The following is a 17,880-nucleotide window of genomic DNA, read 5'->3' on the forward strand; positions in this document are numbered from 1 at the left end:
TAAAATAAAAATTACCATGTAGTGTAAAGGAATTTGTGGACACGATAAATCCCATAGTTTTTATAGACTAATCGGCCCCATTGCCAATTTTTCCGACTACTCGGCAACCAGTCACCGATTCGTCGGCTCCATAGTTTAAAATAAAACAATAATTCACATTAAAATAAAACTAGAACTTTATTTTTAACTAATTTTATTTTTGGTTCTTTCCTCCAACCGGTTTCGAAAACCTTGTCATCTTTCGGGATGGACATGTTATAAAGTTTTATAAAATGCGCCACAAAGTACCTACAAAAAAACATTCAAGAAAAAAGCACATTATGTTATTACCTCGCAATCGCTTTTCACAAGAGACAATAAAATGTCCTTTTATAATTTTAATAATTAAAACTATGTAACTTTCGTAGAAACGTAAGTAGTTTTTATGGTTGTCCTTGTAAAATACGATTTCTTTTTTCTTCACAAATATTCCCATTAAAAAAAAACCTTTAAAAATAGTCGGCTATGCTGATTACTTGGCCGATTAGTCGTTTGAAAATTGTCCGATTTGTCGGTAGTCCTTAGTTTTTATGAATTCTGAACCGTCTGGGAAAAAGTCGTAATCCTGTATTATTTGGTCGTAGAGAACGAAGCGAAATGCTAGGTACTTAGAGTAAGTAAAGATTCTCCTGTATAATTGGTTTTATACCCCAAGTCATCCATTTTTATGAAGAAATTAGTACCGTACGAGTGTGCTTAAAGAAATCTTGTCATAATTTCTTGATTTCGTTGGGCCTCATCATGAATATTTACTCCGAAATAATAATATTAAATCCGAATAAAGTGGAAATCACAAAGTTAGTGCTTCAAATATAAATTATATTAACTCCTTGTTTTTAATTAATAACCCGCGATGCTTCATAAAATGAAGAAAGGGACAAAAAAGAACAAATTGTATGATTAATATGTACATATAGTACCATGAAACGGGACACACTCGCATTGTATTCAACCCTAGACTAAATTAACGCCGATCTTACGGCTAGTGTGCGAACATTTTTAATTATTCTGTTAATTGGATCCTAAAATTGGCGGTTGTTACAGGCGTGTCTTGCGATGTTATTGTGATTATATAGGAAAGGTTCGCATGATCCCGCTAGCCTGACACGTGTGTGCATTAGTAGCCAGTGCGCCAGTGTGCGTGTCACGTCACGATGGCAGCCGTGCTCGGCGTTCTGCCGATGATAGCGATAATGTATTCGAGTTCGCCAACACTGAAAGTTACTTTTTTCAGTCAACAGTTTTCACACTTACTTAGTCTCGCACTCACGCTATTATAATGGTGGTCTTTCACGCACTCGCCTCGTAATTATAACACAAATCATTTTCTTATTTTTTAACCCTCATTCATCGTAACATTCACATGCCCACCAGGCGCGGTTCGTCCATACATGCTGTGGATGCTCGCATCCCTAGCATTTGCGTCCGAATAACACATTTAAGATATTTTGTATCTGTACTTATTGAGTTATGGAGCTTAATGGATTTATGGAGATAATTTTAGACTGTACTAATTGTATCTTGTCCGTGGGCTAGCGTCTAGGTGTGCATATTTGATGTCTAGCATCCCTTCTACAAAATGTCACCGACCGCCACTGATGCACACCATGACACCACAACTGATAACCGAAGGGCAGGGCTTACAACCGTAGAACCTTTTTTCTATTTTTTTTAATGTGGGAATTGCATTTATTATTTACCTTGCTTATTATGTACAAGGTTTATAGATCTTTAAGTGGAGTTTTATTTCCTCTAACTTAAATCAAATGTTTTATTTTAATCTATGTTGGGAATAGGAGGAATAATCTAGTGTGGGCCAATCGGGAACTTGTCAGCATTTGCTCATTGCTGGGAGGAAACCACGCACTCCTCAGGAGAAGGCGGACTGTTGACTGTCATCAGCAGACCTTCCGTTCCACTAGAAGAGGGTTCGGCATTTTGTTTCCTAGCTTGGTTTATGGTACCAATGTCCTTCGCTATTTTTATCATGACCTTAGGACCTTGTCTTTACGTAATAAACAACCAATAATAAACTGCGTAGATACGTCGTAATGCCCTATGTATTATTGGGTGCGGAGGATTAGGAAAAGAACATGTACGAGTCCCTTGCGAATATGTGTATATTTTGCAATCAGTTATCATCTGAAAAGATTAATTACGTATACATATGTTATGTCGTCTGTGTTAGTAAACATAGTAATCTTATTAAATTTATGTCTTTGTTAATGGCCACATATTTTGTTGTTGTTTTTCTTCTCACACGATGTGCGAGTGTAAAATCATGACTGTCTATTTTTTTCCATACGATTTAATTACAATTATGCGAAATGCTAAAATATCACAACGAACAAACAAATATATGTAATTTAACCGTTTCATTGTACATTGCGATTAAAATGCAATCATTTTTCGCGATCGAATTTTAATATGCAACAATTTTTCGTTTTATCAATTTGTATCTTACAATTCCGCTCTACTTTAGTGCTCTCGATACTAACAATGTAATGCAATAAAAATAAACATAAGAGTTATGTGATTACGAACACATTTACGGCAATAATTTTTGGGAATTGTCCGTCCTCCGTTCGCGGTGGCGTTATGTGGAAGTAGTGGTAATATGTACAGCTTACGGAAGTCTGCTTCTTGCTCAACTCGCGTTAAGATGGGAGTCCATCACTATACCTTCAAAGCGCACACTATATAATTTCTTAGTGAGTACACAATGAATATTCAATTTATTAGGTGTTATCTACCAATAAACTAATTTTAAGTTTTGTATTGACATTGTGGATCTGCATTTTATATAATAAAATAACAACTATGAAGAATGTAGTTTTTTTCACACGAATTTTATTTGACCAGCGACCGGGTTTCTTCGTAGCCGACATCATCAGTATATCGACTACACAATTGTTATTTTATTTCAATACACTAGTGATAGTTGACAATGCAGATATGTTTCGTAAACATGAATATTTGTGTAGAATTACACAGCGCACTTTAGCATATATCTCGTAAAATAACAGCTCTTTTTATTTTTAATCGTTTAGGATGCAGTGAGTGTGAAGGTTCTATGTTACTAATAATCTCTGTACCTCTTGTTCTGGCCCCTATATTTACTTGATTTGAACATATTAGTGATGTACAAATATGGATATGCAACCCCGAGTGTCCTAGATATTACGGATATTATCCGATCCCTTCTCCATTTCCTTTTGCACGTAGCAGTAATATTCTTCATCCTGAGCTCATTTACTTGCAAATTTGTTCCACTCCTCAGCGCAGGACTGATCACTCTGCAGTCATAAAATTAAGGCTGAGATCTCAAACGTTCAAATTCAGAACGCGAATGGCCGCACTATGGGCCGGTTTTTTTTAGAATTGGATTTTGATTTACCTTGCATTGCGTTAAAAAATTCTAGTAGCAAATGCGTGATGAAGACAACCCTCTTAAAATAATATTAAAACTATTAATTTATTGGTATTGACTTGTCTCTGCTCTGGATTTTATTTTTCACTTACTTCCTTTACTTTACAGTCGCGAGATCGTTTCACTTCATTCAATTACAAATTATTATTACATCACAACATAATACACGTTTATATTCTGTGCACTGGGTGATAAAAAACTATGAGCAGTGTCACTTTGTTAGTATATTTTGTGAATATTAGTTAGTTATTATTGACTGTTTTCTAAATAGTATAATAATAATAAAACCCTTATCCGCACCCCAATGGTGCATAGGGCACTGCGTCATATAAACGCAGTGTTATCTTCATCGTTTACACATGAAGGAAAGGTGATCAGCCCTCCGCTTCAGGTACCAACCAGTCCAGGGTAATATGAATAAATATTACAGTGAAAAAATCACTCATATTTATTTTACCCCCCCCTGGGAATCGAACCCGGATCCTCCAGAATGGTAGCCGAGCGTGCTGACCATTACGCTACGGAGGCGGACAAAATAGTATACTCTATACAATATACATGCATACAATAGTACGATATAATCTGCGCATAAACCTACACTCTCTTCTTCTTCTTCTTCTTTTTGATGGCTTTTCACCCTTCTTGGGTGAACCTACACTCTCTCTCTTAGTACTTAATGCTATTCTTCACAAGCTCGATGCATCAAAATATATTGTTGAGAATTTTATGCATCTTTCTGATTACGGTCTATATACTCGAGTGTAAATACTTTCCATTCCTCGCCATGGGAATGAATCACGTCTCCGCTTCATCTCTGATAACCTTCGAGATACGTCTGAAACATTGCCATCTATCCTTAGAACCCCAACTGTTCATCATATCATTCTTCATTAAATCCTCACCTTCTCTTCTCCCAACTCCATACATATTCCTATGTTTTTATCAATTTACAGTACCCACCATCAATTTACAATATTGTAATTATTTAATAATTCACCTCCAGCTCCTAATAAGTTCTCAATTATGTTAAAAACACTATCTGCACGCCTATTTCAACAGTTGTGTAAGGTACAAAACTCGGCCACTATTAATTACTAGTCTGATTTTGGTTGGTTACAAGATATTGCTTCGTAGCAATGTACATACGTTATGTACAAGAAGTTAAATAAATACAATGGAACCTCTCATAACGAGCATAATTCGTTCAAAAATCTTACTCGTTAAGCGAACGTTTTTTTTTGTTTTTACTGGCGCGCAAGTTCCGGCTCACAGGATAATGTCGTGAAAAAGGGACTTGCCCTTTCTCTGTAACTCGTTATGCAAAATGTCGCTCGTTAAGGGAGCAGCTTTTTCACATTTTCTTGCTCGTTAAGCGAATTACTCGTTACGAGAGGTTCCACTGTATGTCCATGTTTTGTTATCCGTTTTTGGTGCATATAAATTAATGTAAGTAAATTAAGATTTGTTTTGTATCTACGCGATATATTTGCTGGTGGTGAAATTAACACTTATGCTACGTATTTTTTGGATATAGGATACATTTGTTATGTTTCGATTCGATTTTTAAGAAAGTGAATACGATGTAAACAATAGTGCAATAAATCGCCACTCGCGATTTGATTGGTCGCGCGTTTATTGCTAATTTCCAACAATGGGTGTGTTACATGCTCATTGCGAGGCGATCGGATGTGTTGAGAGTGGCCAGCCTTAGGAAATGATCTCGTTTCGTAACGTAGATAACACTTTTCTTACATTCTTATTGTTTTGGTAATAAACATGCATCGGATCCAACGGCCGGTTATCTCTAACCGCCGACTGCCGGTTCAGCGTGCACATTTTGCACGGACTGACCGGCCCGAGGAGGTTAACTAGACGATGAACGGATTAGGCGTACACGGTACGCAGTACGCAACAGTTTGTATCAGATTATCGAGAGTGATTTTCATTTCCCATATGATTAATAACATTAAACTGGTTGCACGCTGAACGTGCGCGCGCATTATCTTGTGTATAAATCTGCTCCAAATGTAGGATTTACCGCGATTCGCAACAAGCTCAGAGCAGAGTTTCACCAACTTTAAATTCAAGACTCGTCCAGGGTTCATTGTGTAGTGGTTGGGGCGTTTCGCTAACGTGCTGGAGGTCCCGCGTCCATTCCCAGGGAGTTCTAAAAAGGAAAAGGGCTTTGTATATAATTAACGATCAGTTGAACATTGCGTCCATCTGGTGTAGTACCTTGTGCACCTCTGTGCGGATACAGGAGCCGGGAGTAGAAGAATACTTTCATATAAAATATTTTTTTAATTACCTAACGTCCATGTGACTCAGAAATCCAGCTGCGGTTTATGCAACACCGCTTATCATGGCCCGGGTTACGCGTGTTTTTATTCTCGATTTGATTATGCCTGTATTTACAAAACCTTTTAAATGTACATTAGTTAAAGTCGTAAGATCAGTTATCAATAAAACACAGAGTAAAAAATAATGGTAATAATAAAATATATTATATAATCAACTCGGTATTTTGCACTTTATTTTCTTCTTCTCACCCTTATCCAGACCCAATGGTGCATAGGACACTGCATTGCATCGGAGTGGTGTTATATTGATCGTTACACGAAGGAAGGGTGATCTTCCCGCTCTTCAGTCCAGGATGATGTTTTTATCAAATATTAGAATAAAAAAAACACATCATCGGGAATCGAAACCACTACGCACTCTCAGTTAATTAAAAAATTTCTTGACAATTATTTTTCAAAATCGTAATTATTGCCAAGTGAACAGATAGAAAACCGTCGGTATGGTGTATGGGTGTATGGGTGTATGGGTGTATGGGTGTATGGGTGTATGGTGTATGGGTGTATGGGTGTATGGTGTATGGTGTACGGTGGGCATTATGTAAGAGCGATGAGTCAACGTGAAGATTGCGGTGCGCGGTGCGCGGTGCGCGGTGGCTGTAGCGAGCGTATCCAGAGCAGCATATTAGCGAGACCAACGAAGCGTCCTATTTCTTTATTCTTTCCATTGGTAAATCGTTCCGCCATAGTGCTGACCCATTTGTGACAACTTCGCTAGACCTAGATCTACTTCTTTACGAAATCTCACCAAATCTCACGAAAACATGACGAACAAAAATAATGACCACTCTTCCGAATTCGAAGATTACTCTTTTGAAGCTCCAAATTCGCGTATCAATATTATTTTTATAATTCATCCTAGAATCTTCATTATAAATGTTGAATAAACGAAAATTAAAAATGTTTTACTTATATTGTATTAACAAATCAATTGGGAACACTCATTAAATAATGTTCATTTATAATTGTGACCGCAGTCTCCATTAAAGAGGTTTGTCTGCAAGTAGGGAAGAAAAGATGGAGAGTGAATTTTCAAAAAAATATGAAACACTCAGGGGCGTGCCTTCCATATGGGCAGAAAAGCAGTGCCTATCCTAACTCACCCGCTTGGCATATCGCTCACTCCTTTCAACAACGTCATAAATCAAAAATCGTCAATTTTCAGCTGTGCATGTTTTCGGAATGCCCAGAAAATGTACTATATCCCAGCAATATAGGCATATTTTAAACTTAATATTTACCCGCTACAGGGCAGAGAGTGTTGTTTTTACATTTTGAAGAAAAGGTATTTTTTAATTATTTTTTTAAATATACTGAATATTTATCAAATGGAGAATAAACATTCAGGTTTTACATGAAAATATCCGCTGCACTGTAAAAAGGTCAATAAGTGGCTTGATATTTATTTTTAATAGATTGTATTATATTTTTAAACTTTTAAAACGTTCTCCTGAAAAATCCTGAAAAAGTTTTTTTTATTTACGACGTTCTTGAAAGGAGTGAGCGATATAGGCAGGAAAGCAGTGCCTATCCTAACTTACCCGCTTGACATATAAAAACGCAACCATTACCTCCCCTACCTTACTAAGTAGTACCAGCTCACCTTAATACCTACCTCTACTACCTACCCTAATTAATTCTCTGTGCACGCCACTGACTCAAATAAATACATGTATTTTTGAATTTCTTAAAAAAATCCTTTTGGTAGCTAAATAATTCATTGAGGTATCCTAACCTAACCTATTCTGTAGTGTTTCACGATAAAGCTGAATTTCGTGAAAGGAATACTGTTAAAACACATTTATTTTTTATTTTATTATTTCTTTAGTTAGCCTAAATTACATTTTATAAAATATTTTTTACACTTAATTTACTACATCTACATATATATATTTACATTTCCTTACAGTACACAAAACATTTATTTTTAAATTCTTTCAGACTCTTTTCATTCTTTATACATTCAGGCATCTCATCATACATTTTCAAACCCTTATGCATTAAACAATTTTGCGACTCTTTTTTTTTTCATAAATGGCAGTCTTATTTTATCCTTTTTTCTAGTTAAATGTTCTTAACAATTTTTGTTTAAAACTATTTTATCCTTAAAATATTTTGGTAATTTAACGTTAAAAAAAAATTATGTATAAATATCGGCATATTAAATTTTAATCTCTTTTATAGGTAACCAGTTTAGTTCTTCTCTCATTTTTTCTACATTATTATATTTATTTTTCTTAAGAACTATTCTCATCCCTTCATTTTGTATAATTTCTAATTTATTTAAATTTCCTTCATTCGCTAAATATAATATTGTTGAGCAGTAATCTATGTACATGTGGAATAATGATAGTTTCATAAATAAGTTCCGCAGTATCTTTATTTAATTTATTCCTCAATCTACTAAGGAAAAATATTTTTTTTGATATTTTTTTTATAAACTTGTTCAAAATTTGCATTCGAGAAATATTTGGAATATTTCAATGGTTCGCAAAGAAAAATATATATTTTATTTTCTTAAATCTGATTTTAATTTAGTTCTTGCGTGATTTGTTACAGTTCTGCCAACGCCAAGAAGTGGGAAGTGGAGCTGGCCACGCTGAAGAGCAACAACCTGCGCCTGACGAGCGCACTGCAGGAGTCCACGGCCAACGTGGAGGAGTGGAAGCGGCAGCTGCACAGCTACAAGGAGGAGAACGCGCGCGTCAAGGCGCACTACCTCGAGAACACCAAAGGTGACGAGTCCTCGTACCATAGTAATCATCTCAAGCGTTCAAACCAGAATCCGCTCAGGGCTGGACGTGTGTTCATGCTCAATTTAAAATATAAACATATTTATATATGTTGAATTTTTGTTTGTTTTTAAGAATTTATACTGAATTTAAAAAAATATGTTTTATTTTTGTATTTCTTTCTTTTCAATAACAATTTTTTTTCAAAACCATTTCAATTTTTTTTTTAAATACGAAAAAGGTGTTTTAAGAAAAAAACAATCACATCATATTGCTCACTCCTTTCAAGAGCGTCATAAATCAAAAAACTTGATTATTCAGGAGAACGTTTTTAAAGTTTAAGAATATAATACAATGTAAATAAATATCAAGCCACTTATTGAACTTTTTACTGTGCAACAGACTTTTTTTTGGTAAAACCTGTAGGTTGTTTCGTCATTTGAAAAATATTTAGTATATTTAAAAAAATTATTAAACCATACCTTTTCTTCAAAATGCAAAAATAACGCTTTCTCCACTGTAGCGGGTAAATATTAAGTTAAAAATATGCCTCTTTTGCTGGGATACAGTATATTTTATGGGCATTCCGAAAACATGCACAACTGAAAATTGACGATTTTTTATTTATGACGTTCTTGAAAGGAGTGAGCGATATGTTACCTGGGTTTAGAGAAAATTAAGTTGCGATTTCACGAATATTAGGCCTAAATAAAACCCTTTATTAATACAAATGGATACAAGTAATAAATCTTTTTTATGCTATTCCTAAGTTTACATATTATCTCAAACATAACGGGAATGGAGAAGAGCAAGGAGTGTTCCAATAATTTTCATTATTTAGCATTACAGCATTGTTAGTCTGGGCGTCACCCCTAGACTAGTCACCCCAGACGACGATGTAATGCGGTATGACATATGACATAGCAACCCAGAAAAATACTGTCATCGACTTTTAGACATTCAAATGTTTAATAAATTGTTTTGTACAGGCGGTGGAGACATAGGGGATGAATTGAGAAAGGAAATATCCCTCCTGAGACTGAGAGTGAGTGACCTGGAAGCTGAACTTGCCACCAAGAATGAAGACCTCATTGTGAGTTTTTATTACTAAATCTTTCTGCCATGATTTGCTTCCATCTAGATTATCAATGTTTAAACCCTTTGACAAAAATAATTAATAAAAAAAATCTCATACCAAAACCAAAATGTGGATGTCCTGTCAAAGATGAACCGAATTGTAGGCATTGTGCCGAAAAGAGAAAAATCTCCGTGACAATATGAATTTTCTGATGCCTTTCTGATTTGTTTATTTTTTTCAATCCCTAAGCTACATCGATACTTGCAATAACCGAGAAATTAATGGTGTCCTATCACTGACCAATGTCAAAAAATGGTTGATTATTTAATTTTATTTATAGATTTGGCATTTGATTTGTAGAACTCCATTTTAATTTTTGTATTAAACGTTAAATGAAACACTGATTTTTTGAGTCTACTAAATTGTATTTTATTGTTAAAAAACACATAAAAATCAATTTTGTGACAATTGTTTCGCCTAGTTATGATATTTTCAAACGATGTCCTAGTTATGGCATTCGTTTGAAAATGCCAAAACTAGGTGAAACAATTCGGCTGCCCAAACTCAAAACACAGTAAAAGATATTTTTTTTGTAGTATGTTTTATTGCATTTTTGGACTAAGTAGATTCTACTTTGTTCAAAAATGCAAAAAAAACGTACTCCATAAAAAATGTCCTTTACTGTGTTTTAAGTTTGGACAGCCGAATTGTCACAATATATATTTTTTTTAAATAATAAAATACAACTTTGACTAAAAAATTAATGTTTGATGTAACAATTAATACATAAATGCTTATTTCACCTTAAAAAAGTAAAAACTTGTGATAACTTGGTTCAAATGTGTTTCCAGAAGGAGAATGCGGAGCTGTCCTCGCAGTTGAAGAAGGCGCAGAGCCAGCTCAACCTTTCCATTGCGGCTCACGACGACCAGAAGCAAGTTCTCCTCACACTCAACTCGCAGTTGTCCAAACAACTGCACGAATTGGTAACCATTCATCTTTACTATTCTTTTTATTTTTATCATGAGATTACCTTCTAATTTCACTATTACGATTCATACATTAGGTTATTTTCAATATAATCCCACTCACCCAATTTTGTTTGACGACCTCCCTCGCCCTCAAGCCCTCTAACAAAATCCACGATTGGCACTTTTCAAATCATTCATAATTTTCCCTCATAATATTTCAAACAAAAATACCATAAAATAAAATAAAAACACTAACAAAGTCCTGGTTCCAACCCTAATTGTATGGAAGTGAAACATGGAGTTGGCAAAAGAAGAATGAAAGTAGACTGAATGCAGTCGAAATGCGATCTCTCAGAAGAATGTGCGACAAAACGATGTATGATAGATGTTTGAATAGTGAAATAAGGAAGGAATGCAAAGCTGAGACAAGCATTATCAATAAAATTAAGAAAGGTGTGTTGAGATGGTTTGGACATGTAGAACGAATGAGTGAGGAAAGAACGGTAAAACAAATTTATGAGGCGAATGTAATTGGAAAAAGGAGCAGAGGAAGACCGAGAAAAACTTGGTACGATCAAGTATGCCAAATACTTGAAAGTGGTCAGGTTAGGAGTCTAAATAATCGGCAGGTATGTATGAGGAGATGCATGAACGTGGAAGAGGCGAAGAATGTTTGCAAGGACAGAGTGGTGTGGCGTTCTATTCTCTCTGCCTAAAGCGGCGTGATGGTTAGTTAGTTAGTCACACCATAAAATTTACAAACTTTGTATCTTGTTCACTTCCCTAATGTAGTGGTCAGCGTGTTTGGCTACCATGCTGAGGTCCCGGGTGCAATTCCCTGGGGAGTAAATAAAAATATATATTGATATGAAGCTCAGAACTGATCACCTTGTTTTCATGTAATTAACAATCAAGATAACACTGAGTCGATCCAATGCAGTGCTTTATGTACCATTATGTACGGACAAGGGTTAGAAGGAGAAGAAGAGAAGCTTGCATAAGTTAGAGACCACTAAATCCCATTTATTCTCCTAAAATCTGATCTCTTCTTCTTCAAACCCTTATCCGCACCTGGTGGTGTACAGGGCACTGCATCATATAAACGCAATGTTATCTTGATCAATGATATACGAAGAAGAGGTGATCAGCCCTCTGCTTTAGGTACCAGTCCAGTTCAGGTATTGAATAAATATTAGAGTGAAATAATCACTTTTATTTCATTTGACCCCCCTGGGAATTGAACCCGGGACCTTCAGTATGGTAGCCGAGCGTGCTGACCATTACACTGCGGAGGCAGACAAAATGTATTAATCACATCAACTTATTCTGGATTTTCTGTAGTGCTTCGCGTGACTCGTTTTAATCGTTTGTCTTTGCCTTCCAGACCAGTATCCACCACGAGATATCCACCGCCTTGCAGACATGAGACCGAGCCCCGCCCCCGCCCGTCTACGCCACCGTCAACAAGTCCCACCACAACAGCAGCAGCAACATCACGGCCAGCAACCGCAACCTCCCCCTGCTGCTCAACTCCTCCTTCCGCTCCTCGCTCACCGCGCGCAAGAAGTCCGTGACCATCGAGGACACCAACAAGAAGGACCCGCTCTACGTGACGGGCAAAATCAAAAAGTAAATCTTTCAAATGTCAATTTCAAAACAGACGTGTGGGCAAAAGACGGAAGGAAGTAGGTCACCCACAATTTTGATGGGGTGACTTTCGTATCTCTTAGAAAATAATCTCGTTCGATTGCAGACAGTACTCGACATATATGTTTGTAAAATATCTTTGTGACATTTCGATAGCTGGAAAGCGGAAAGGACTTTGTCCACAACTATTGTTTAATGGATTATTTTTTTGTTTGAAGTGATAATTACATATTTAAAAATAATTCAGTATTGTTGTGAATCTGAATGAAATTTCTAACTCTATAATAGGGTAAATGACAAATGTAAGATTGTGTTTACTTTTGAGTAATATATCTTCAAGATTTATTTTGGTAATGTACTCTCGGCTTTCCAGTGTGAATTTGTCTTATGGAAGCAATAATGTTTCTGAAATGTCGAAAAAAAGACTCTTGTATCGTAAAACCAAATAGGGTTCAATTAACTCCGGGCGTTATATCTACAATCGCATTAAATGGTATTAATTTGCCTTTTACTTCCATTTTGATCTGATAGTGTCTAACAAGTCCATTGCATTTGACACACTTCTGCCAATTGTATGTAAAAATCTTAGTGTATTATTAATATTTACATTTTATGTAAAGCTATGTGTAAAAATCCTTAAGTTGAATTATTTCCACCCTCAACTGGTATCTGTTTTGTCACACCCCCTGTTACATCAGTGCTGTTTCAATGAAACAAATCTGATTGAAAGCATGTGAAATAAGTTCATGTAAAACAAAACTTTGTTTTGTACAAACTATTTCAGTCATCTCTTGGTATTTGCATAAGTGTTACATTTCTAAGAAGAAAAAGGAGCACTTAGAATCCAAAAGTTAAGGTCGATATTAATTTTCACCTTTACAAGGTCACTATCTTGAAAATGATAGTAAATTAATTTAAAAAAAAATTTATTGAAAGTTTCAATGCATTACATTACTTTTTTTTCAATTAATAAAATAGTAGATATCTTTTTCAATACTTAAAGTGAGACCTGGGCTACCATCCTGATTGTGATGAGTTTTACATTCAATCTGACAAAATTGTACGCAAAACCACATTATTCAATAATAAATCTGCAAATATTGAGGGACTATAGTATGTATTTTTAATTGATAGAATATACATTTTAAAGTAACTTTTTTTTTATTATATCTGGTTCTGTTTAAGTTATGTGGTTATACTGTGCGGTAGCTTAAATTGTGCTTACTACAAAAAGCCGAAAATGTGAAATATTGAATTTCTATATTGTTTAAGAATTTTATTATGATCTGATTTGTTGTTTATATTCCATCGCGGAGGACTGCTAGAGTTTGAGAAAACGTCGAAATGACTTTAGTACTTCCTAATACTAATATGAATGATTAGAAATAATTATTAAAATTATTAATCGGGTAGTGTTTTTCAACATTACATAATTCTTATTAAAAATATCTTTAAAAAAATTACATATGAATGATTTTTGAGAATTTGAAAAATACATAAAAATAAGTCATTTTCTTTAGTGCGTATACATAATGTATGGAGTTAAAACATCATTTAATCACCGTTTAATTAATACAAGTCAATATATTTTAAAATATTTTTTCCAATGCATTTTTTTATTTTTAAGGTTTATTTTAAGTGATCTGTGATAATTCTACTGCATTTGATAGGGAGGTTTTTTGTTGTTGCATTCTTCATTACTTTATTACTCTACTGATCCCTTTTTATATCATCTCTTGTCCATAATTTTTATTTTTCTATCCTGAGGTATGATCTATATGTATGTGATTTTATTTTATTTTTATGAATGGTTTGTATGTAATGCTCGGAATGGCTATATCAAACAATTATATATACTCTGACAATCTAAGATAAAAAAATGTTTGATTTTATTAACACTTTTTGGATATTTGTTAAGTACCTTTAACACAGTTGTTCGGTGTGATTTATAATGAATACGTACCAGTTATAAGTATGTTTCCAACAAATTTCATCTGAAAGGGCATCGCGATGTAGTGTATTTTGACACACATGTCTTTATTTACAAATGACATCCTTCTGAAAACAGAATTTTAATTAACTGTACCAAAAATTTGATTATCGTGATTCAAACTTCTACAACGAATCTATAATTTCAAACTTTGAAAATAAGTATTATTTTTCATAGCATGTAGTAAATTTACGATATTTAATTAATGGTATAGTTTTTTTTAAATCTAATTTTAAGTTCATAAGTAAAGAGTACAATAATATATGTACTGAAAAACTATAATGCGATGCCCTTCACCGACATCCTTATACTGATTTCTTAATTTTCTATTAGTGATTTCTTCATCTATTTGAAGATAGATTAAAACGACACTTCTCTTTGTAACTTTTCTCAACCAGTAACAAAAATATGCTATTCATATGTGATGTTTCATATTGTTCAACCTTATTTAGTTTAGTTATTTGTTTTGCACTTGTTATGTATAAAAATAACCGAGAATTGAATGGGAAATAGTGAGTACATAATATATTACCGACTACTATAATATTAAGTACGGAATATTTAATATATTATAAACGTATTTGACGATTGTCTCTGCGGCAACGGCTGGAGAGATTGCGTGAGGCGGGGGCGGGGGCGGGGGCGGGGAGAGTAGGAACACTTCCCGTAGTTAGGATTAGTGCTATAATATAATTTAAGTTGTGTTCTAGGACTTCCACTGCATCGCCAGAACGATGTTAGTATAAAGTTTAAAGCCAAATATTTAATGGACTTCACTTGCGTAAGGTTAATTAATTATTATAACTGTAATTATTGCCATATTTCCATTATTTGCTTCGCACGTATTTCCATCTCAATTAATTTAATACATAGATATTTACGTTTATTCTTATTTAACCTGTACACGATTGCGACAGTCGCTTCTCATATAATAATTTAGAATTTTTAAAAATCATATTATAGTTGATGCTTGTAAAAAAATGTTTTTACTTTTCGAGCTCTATTTTCATTTAAAAGTTTTTAATTTCATATAGGTACATATGAAATTAGTATTTTACTAAATCAAATTCTCAAAGGCAGGTATTTTTTTTTGTAAAGGGTGTTATAACCACATTTTTATTAACCTTGACCTTCAACAATCGCATTAACAAATAATGCGCTTGTTTGACTAATTTTCTGTATTGGTTGGAGTTAATAATGGTTTTTAAAAATATCTTTAAGTTTACAGTAAATTACGTGTAAAAATGCACTGAAATAACATTCTAGCACGGATAGCTGCAAAACCTTTAGAGATTCACGGTTAAAGTGTTGTATCGTTTAAGACAAGTAGATTTTGATATAAAATCTCGTATGCGAAGTAAGTTTAGCCCATATGTATGTACTAAGGGTTACATCGATTTCTCTTGGAGTTTTTTACAAAACTTTGAATTCATTGAAGTCGGCTACAGGGATCTTATATTATGATGGTTGGAGGTAGCGAGAATGGCGTAGAATATTTAGACGTACTCTTGCCGAGTTGAAAATCCATTTTCTCCAATGGAATGATTGGCTCAACGCGGAAATTAAATTAGTTCTCCTATTCATTAGCTAAACATTTTATTGTCGTAATGAAATGTGGCACTTATTCGTACTGTACATAATTACCTTTCATTAACTGCACGCTGTATGTTATCACGTTGATCGCTTACTTGTCGTAATCTGAAGAAGAAAAAACTGTATATAGACTTCCCCAATTTATATGAATTTAACCCACCGTCTTATGTAATAAATCCACCTTCTAATAAAAAATTGTTTAATCATTTAAATAACCTAAATTATGTTTATATTTTGTTATTTGTCAACTTTTATTCCTTGAATTTTTCCAATGTTACATGGATTTGGGATTTTAACGGTAATTCTTTGTAACATTTCTCTAATACATAAATATGTAGTATTTCTGGAATACTCGGTACACGCAATAAAACGAGAATGGTATGTAAATTGGAGAAAAAATTCCAAAAGCTATAAAAATATGTGCAAAATGCGTAGTTCAAGTTTGTATCTATGTTAAGAAAATAAGATGTTTGCCAAATTATAAAATACCAGCCGTTTATTTCAGAAGTATTACATATGCATATTATGTATCTGATCATGAATAAATTTGAAGATGCACAGGGTGTTTTTTCTATCTAATATGTAATTTAAATAATGTTTTGATATAAAATTATTGATAGAAACAACGTAACGTAGGTTACGTTCTAGTAGAATGCTGTTAGCTCGGTAGCTGTTTTGTGTTTTCATTATTAATTTTATCATATAACATAAATACACCGAAACCTCGGGTAACGAACGCCAACGCAATGTCAATGAACAAATCTATTAGATGATAATACCATGTCTTATTTCTATATCATAAAACCCAGGGATGAAAGAAACCTTATCGGGCAGTTTAGTAATATGAAAATCAGATCAGCTTTAATTAAGAATATATGTTTTCATGGAAGAGGAGTCTTATTCCAAACAATATTTGAACACATTTCGATTTCTTTGTTTTATTCTGTTTTTTCTTTCTTTCTAATTGAATCCATATCGGATTACAAATTGCATTTGTATTGTATAGAATTTCCATCATAAAGTAGTCTGTAAAGCTTGCTTTACTGGAGGTCTGGAATAGATTACATTGTTTCTTTTGAGAAGAATTGCTTCATCAACAATTTTGCTGAATGAATTTAGTTTGTAAAATGCGGTCGTGAGGTAATTCTACCGCTTACTATAATTTTATATTATTATTAAATCAAAAAAATCAAAGAATCTCTTTTTGTTATTATTTATAAAAACCATGATTTTTTCTATTTCTGGCGAATAACAGATAAATTGGCGTTGTATTTATGTTAGTGTCAATTATTACTGTAGAAGCATTAAAGTAGTAAATACATGTTTCCTTCTCCGTAATATACACTGCATTGTAATAGTATGCGACTAAACACCACTTTGATCTCTTACTGAAATTATTTTAAACATTATTCTTAATAATTCTATCTTGCACATTATTATTATGTTATTGAAAATAATAAATTGCAATAATTAATTGTTTAAATTAAATTTCTGTTTTACATTCTCTTTTCTGTTGATTACAAAATAAAATAAAGGTGTGTTCCTATTTCCACATTGTTTACATTTTAAAATCATTAACACCAAAATAAAATACCCTAATCCTTGAACAATAAAGTTAAAATTTAAAATCTGTCTTTTTTATTTCAATTATTATTTATTTATACTATTTTTATAAGCCTCCACTTTTTTTTTTATTTCTGATAAAATAAAAATACATAGTAAGAATCTCATATCTTTTGTAAATATTCCTAAGAATGGTTTCTTTTGGCTTTGTGATTTGTGCGCTCAATATTAGATTTTTGATTAAATAAGGCTTGAATTTGATCAGATTATCTATACAGCTAAGTGGGCTTCGTAAGAAAGTGAAATTTTTATTTACTAGTTTATTTCTCCTCTTGTATTGTGAATAAAGTTACGATACCAAATCCAGTGTTTAATTTAAGTAATTTTTAATTAAATGTGAAATCTAATCCGTGGATGTCTTATCTGTATGAAATAATGACTCTCGATTTAATTAAATGTCAAATTGAGTCATATAAAATG

The 17,880-nt window shown here is 33.6% G+C and overlaps 1 protein-coding gene across 1 annotated transcript in view; it reads left to right on the plus strand.

Annotated features, from left to right (window-relative positions):
• Positions 1-17,465, plus strand: part of LOC148300191 (uncharacterized) — a 56,094-nt gene extending 38,629 nt beyond the window's left edge. Inside the window, exons 7-10 of the mRNA XM_088275128.1 lie at positions 8,386-8,561; positions 9,548-9,651; positions 10,488-10,622; positions 11,992-17,465. Of these exons, the coding sequence (XP_088131254.1) occupies positions 8,386-8,561; positions 9,548-9,651; positions 10,488-10,622; positions 11,992-12,033 (457 nt within the window). The 3' untranslated portion in view covers positions 12,034-17,465. The remainder of the gene's footprint in view (positions 1-8,385; positions 8,562-9,547; positions 9,652-10,487; positions 10,623-11,991) is intronic.
• The last annotated feature ends 415 nt before the right edge of the window (positions 17,466-17,880 follow it).

The sequence above is a fragment of the Brachycentrus maculatus genome, unplaced genomic scaffold, assembly GCF_059751285.1.
Source record: "Brachycentrus maculatus isolate JH-2025_06_01 unplaced genomic scaffold, ASM5975128v1 h1tg000797l, whole genome shotgun sequence".
Taxonomy (NCBI): Eukaryota; Metazoa; Arthropoda; class Insecta; order Trichoptera; family Brachycentridae; genus Brachycentrus; species Brachycentrus maculatus.